This window comes from Semicossyphus pulcher, unplaced genomic scaffold (assembly GCF_022749685.1).
Source record: "Semicossyphus pulcher isolate SPU_LCO1_2020_fin unplaced genomic scaffold, fSemPul1.0.p SCAF_2, whole genome shotgun sequence".
NCBI lineage: Eukaryota > Metazoa > Chordata > Actinopteri > Labriformes > Labridae > Semicossyphus > Semicossyphus pulcher.
The window spans coordinates 13,770,897-13,776,896 of NW_027211693.1; the positions used below are offsets into that span (position 1 = coordinate 13,770,897).

Consider the following 6,000-nt stretch of genomic DNA (forward strand, 5'->3'; position numbering starts at 1 on the left):
ACTGCTTTTTTAATTAACTGAGATAAAGAAAAGTACACATTTGAACTCTTTCAGTCCCAGTGTGAACATAGCAGGACTTCTGAGTGTGAGCAGTTATATAAAGAAAAGAATATCACTGTAGAGCTGAAACAAATACTGCTCCACACATTCCTCCAGTGTTTGATTTGATTCATTTGGTTTCATATCATTTCAACTCCACTGCTGAGTAATTTCATTATGAAATGAAATCTAAAAAGTACATTCCCAAATGATAATAGTTTGCACTCACAAGCTGCAATGTGGGATTATATATGAAGGAAAAGTCAATAAGTTCTGTGACAAAAGGTGAGACATGACAAAGCAGTCGGGATCCTGTGAGACAGATGTTTCCCAGCATGCTCGAACAGCAGCAGAGCAATTTGTTTCAACCACAGATCCTATGCTTCTTGTAGTATTAACAGTATTTTCTCTCTCCCTCTCTCTCTCTCTCTTAGTGTCTCTCTGCTTTTCTTTCTCTCCCATTTACTCGCTCACTCCATCGTCTCCAGTTATTAATCATCCCCTTCATGCTGTTTCCTTGGTAATTTCACCCGGGTGGGTGACAGTCACTTCTCAGTGAATTATAAGTGAGCAGGTCCTGTGATTGTTAGGTAATTGTATATTTATTAAATCTCCCCAAAACACCTTGTGTACTTTTTTTTTAATTAATGAAGGAAAAAGCTGGAGAGCTGGCTCATAAAAACTTGCTTCTGAAAACTTTTTTTAAATGCATTGGTATATCAACAAAAAATCCTTCATACCTCTGTCCTTGAGTGAACTCTTACTTTTGTAACACAAGTTTAGCATCTATTTAGGAATATATTGCTGGCTGATACTCAGTACAACAGCTCAAACTGGAGCGTGATGTTGGTTTTATACAACAGTTCTACAAGCAGCATATTGTAGTAAAATAAAGTAATAGTCAACAGATAATGACAGATAATAACAACAGATAATGTTAAGTAAATGATCTATGACTGAATCACAGCCGTGATGATATTCAGTACAACATCATGACCTTGAGTGTGATATTGCTTTTATACAACAGTTATACAACAGTTTTTGCATCTGTTGTAACTTGTAAATCAACAACAGATTACTTTTTGCTCCACCAACTCAACTAGTTCCACAACTTAACTGAAACCTGACGCTTGTTGCCAAGCAACCCAAAGGAGGCACTCTGTGTCTCCAGGTTACCACAGATCAGCTGTTTTTATCATGTACATTTATCTGTTTGTTTAAATGTATCATCAACCAGTAAAATAAGAGTCTGTTGTGTACATTCAGAGGTACCAGCTTGATCAATCTAGATATACACAGTCTGCTGTATTGTTAATTGACAGTATTCAGAACACCTGGCTGAGGCGGACTGATACACAGAGTGAAAAGTCCCAGTGATGTTGTGCTCTATATCACTACTCATGGAATTCCTATTGTCCAATCAGATTACTTAGTCGGAAATAACTGTTGTATAATTAACTCAACTGTATTCAGAACAACTTAATTGGAGTGACTCATGGTGTGCCTGTAGTTAATGAAATGACTTGGTCAGACTAAATTTAAACACTAGTGTCTAAATAATGGAGGACCCCACTGGAGAACAAATTCCTTATAACATCCAGTTTTTTGTAACAAATGTATTTGATAACAAGCGCCAATTTGTGATGTTCATTCCAAGCATTTTATACAGTATTTGTGCAAATGTAGATGATAGTGTTTTCTAATCTTCACAGCAGAGATATTGAAACTTTAGCCAGGCAAAACCATATTTTCAGATAATTCTTATTGCTTTGGAAATATATTTGAACATCTCATATATTGGCCATAATTGAAGACTTGCATTGTCATAGAAGAATGGACTATTGGCCTCGGTGAATGTGTGTGCTGTGCTCTAGTGCCTTTCCAGTCCGTCAGGTTTTTAATCATAATCCATAGTTTTGTATTATTCAAAACTATGACTCGATGGCTTGATAACACTAGATGATCTATCAGAGGATCATCTAAGCCAGTGGTTCCCAACCTGGGGTCCGGGCCCCCCTTAGGGGGGGGCGACAAAGACCGCTGGAGGTGTGCCTGGCTTTGTCTGCAGTGAGATTGTCAAGATTAGAGTTGAACGTTTTTAAAAAAAAAGCACTTACTTGATAATCAAAAGTCTGTTCAACTATTCATCCATACATGAATGCACAGAGATATATTTTCTGACATACATTCATACATGCATGCAGAGATGCCCACATCCACATATTTAAATTAAACTAAATGGGGTGTTTATTTTAATAACTAGATAATTTTAATAAACTAAAACAACAACAAAACAAACCTTTCTTAGATACAAGCAGGGGGGGCTCCAAGGAAAAACGGTTGGTAACCACTGATGTAAGCTATGACAAAACATCCTGAGGAGGACACATGAAAGCCTCAACCAAATATTTTGGCACTGTATTTAAAAGCTTTTGAGATATTTCACTCAAAACTACTCATGTCAAAATGTCAAACTCATGTTTGGGCCAGAGGAAGCTGGGGGGGGATCACAAAAGTCAGCAGGACACATCATCTGAGCACCATTCATTTCTGTGCCAGTTCTAATAAGAAATCATCCGGTAGTTTTTGAGACATTTTGTTCTGAACCAAGGTGGCTGACCGACCAAAAAAACCAACAGATTTCAATCCACAGAGCAACATCAATAGTGCGACTAAAAATACATGAATGGTGCGCACAGCTGCATCGATGGGAATTGAGATGAAAGAAAATCTTACATTACCAAAAAAGGACCCCATAGGAATTCAAGCGACATTGCATGAGAGGTATACTGTATGAATTACAGTATGAAGGTTGTTGATTACAGAATGAAGAAGCTCCAGCAGTAGTAAATAAATTATATTACATAATGAATGGCAACAATAACGTGGTCTAAAGGTGAGCTCATAAAATCATTTCATTACAGTGTGCTACATGGGTCTCTTGTAATTTATCGTGTCCTCTGTTCTTCTGGCCTGTTTCCTAATGATAATTCTCATCCTAACTCCATAGTTCCATCTCTCTTACGACCTCTGCTCCCGAGTGTGAATAATTAATGGTCCTTATTATTGACCTCAGCGGGACTATATCTATCATTGAACCTGTACACACCATGAGTATCTTTGCTTAGTGTGTGCGGCGAGGTGAATCTTTGGCCAGTCTTTCCTCGGGCCCCCTGCCTAGAAAAGATACAGAGAGAGGTCTCAGAGTTGTTTGGCCAGTGCAAATGGTCTATGAGTTAATGAGGTCGATGTGGAGAGGCAGGTGCAGTTTGGATACTTGAAGAGAATACTGAGTATTTTCTGTTTCGTTTCTCTCGTCGCTGCTGACTAAATCCAAACCAGCTCTGACCAAGCAAAAGCTCTCATGATAAATGTACAATTTAGAACTGAACGCATCTGCAGTGATTGAATGGGAAATAACTGGAAGTAGATGAAAACACACAGTATAAAGAAAATGTTGCTGAATTTTCCCCCCAACTTGCCTCATGTTTCAGGGAACGCTCTCATGACGTTTGGAAGTGAATCGGACCAGCAGCCGTCCGTCAGCCAGCCCAGTACTCCCAGCCCCGGCTACAGCAGCAGAGAAAACAGGAGCACCACTTCTCCACAGGAAACCATAGAAACTATGAGGAACATTCTGGATACAATAATACCAACACAGGTGTGTGGTCTTGTTGTCATGGTCAGATATCCAGCAGGGCACATTCTCTGACACTAGGAGCCAGCATTGACATTTAACGATGTTGGAATATTTAAATATTAAAGCGATTATAAAAGTGTATGTTTTAATGGTATGGTCCTGAGGGAATCCACTGAGGGAGAAGCAGTTGCATAGACTGTTGTTAGCCACGGTCTGTTTTATAATACTACCACGGGGGCGGGGGCTGCACCATTCAACTATGATACAACAATTGAACTTTCGATTAAAGACCAGCTCCATTCATGTTTTAAGACATATAAAATTGTGTCTCATATGTTTTTTTTCTGCGAAATACATTTAATTACCTTGTAAAAATCCTCCAAAGGCATTTTCTCCTTCTCCCTCTTTAAAAGTTCCCAAATCTACATAGTCCCCACCCACTATGCCATCATTTAGTGGTAACTTGTTTAAGCTTAGCTAGCTTGAAATGTAATAATTAGTAGCAGTAACGTTAACGTTAGTAGTCAGTAGTGAGTTTGCAAAAATGGCGATGACGGTTACAGCTGGCTCGCGCATCACTGAAGTGGTTGCCATAGGTTACACATAATGATATGCATAGCGTCACCCCGTCCATTAACGGGATTGGCTCCCTAGGTTTGTGACGTCTCAAACCTGCCAATCTGAAAACGTGTTGTTCAGCCTGTCCTTGGTACACTGCAGTTTAAAAGCAGACAGGCCCAGCCATGGAGATGACTGCTGATGTTGTCCCTGATATGTCTTGAGAAACACCACATGGAGATGTTTACAAGGTTTAACACTGGATTTTCACTGGACGGGGTCTTTAAAAACTGTCACCTGCATACAAGTGCAATAGCAATCAGGCATCTTCTCTTAACTCCAACTCGATTCTTGCATCTCAAGTTGCTACTTGGACTGTAAACAATGACAAATGAAAATTGTTTATGGCTAATCCAAATAACCGCTAGCTACACCAGAAGCCAGAGAAAATTGTCCCATGCTCCCAGAGGATAAACCATTGTTAGAGGATAGTCGATGGGTTCTGTGATGGCCATGGCTTTATATTTTAATGCCAACACTTTGTTTTAAAATACACCGTGAGACAAATAATTTCCAGACTACTTTTATGCAAGTAATCACCTGAAACTCAGGCATTATTATAGCAGTAGAAGCAGATCATCAGCATGAGATAATAATAGTAAATAATGTCCATAAACTGATCTCTCCGTCTCCTCCCAGGCTCTAGGAAATGAACTACTCGTAGGCCAGTCCACCCTGCCATCCAACAGCCTCCCAAGCTCTGCATCGCCTTCCAGCTTAATGCTTCAAGCTGCCTTCAGCCTTCTGTTGTTCCTCCTTCATCTGCTCAACAATGGACACTAAAGACTGCAGGGGTGCGTGCTGAGGACCCTCCTAGCACCGAGCAGATGGGAGGACCGGTGCAGTTCAGAGGAAAATGGACCATGTGGCGTTCCTCCTCCCTCTAAATATGTACAGCGATTCTGTTTTTCTATTTTTGTGTCTAAGTGGTCCAGTTCCACCTGCCAGTGCTCTCTGTCTCTCTCTCTCTGTCTCTCTCTGTCTCTCTCTCTCTGTCTCTCTCTCTCTCTCTCTCACAGTGTGGGAGGCCCCTGCAGACAGAAGCCAGTCTGTACATTTGTACATTGTTGTTTAAGATCAAGCTGAAATGAAGTCAAAGTGCTGCTTTTGTGGACTTACCCAGCTTTACACCTGTATCCATTTTCAAAAGTAATCATGAAAATATATGTATGATACAAAGACATGAAGTATGTCAGTACCTGTGAAGATTTGTATTATCAACAGAAGCTCTTATTTTAAATATTATGAGGGACTATGGAGGGAGTAAACCAATGAATCTGCTTTGTGCTCAGAGGATGGAAACTGCTTGTGAATATGGGGCTCTAATACGACTCTCCTCCAGTGACTGAAAGAGGACTTTTATTTCTGATCAATACTGGAATAGAGGAGAGACTAAGAGACAATAGAGCTGCATTTTGCTCAGACATCCCGGACAAATGCCCTGGTCGCTTAATGTCCAGCAGCACCATCTAAAAGAGATGTGGTCAACCAGAGTACATAAGATAAACCATGACAGTATAATAGTCCCCTCCATCAAGATAGCTGCCCATTGCCAAACTCTCTCCACCACTTTGCTATAGCTAAAGCCATGGTAGCTGTTAATAGAGTCACAAATCTTTGGTTTTTATCCGCTAAGACAAGTTCTTGGACTTAAAGGGAAATACTCAAAAGAGCAGTAACTCTCTACCTGTAGCTGCTGTTGT

General features: G+C 40.2%; 1 protein-coding gene across 1 annotated transcript in view; it reads left to right on the top strand.

The window, feature by feature from the left end:
- Nucleotides 1–5,080, top strand: part of gfra4b (GDNF family receptor alpha 4b) — a 28,759-nt gene extending 23,679 nt beyond the window's left edge. Inside the window, exons 8-9 of the mRNA XM_069670325.1 lie at nt 3,534–3,700; nt 4,937–5,080. Of these exons, the coding sequence (XP_069526426.1) occupies nt 3,534–3,700; nt 4,937–5,080 (311 nt within the window). The remainder of the gene's footprint in view (nt 1–3,533; nt 3,701–4,936) is intronic.
- Nucleotides 5,081–6,000: the final 920 nt, after the last annotated feature.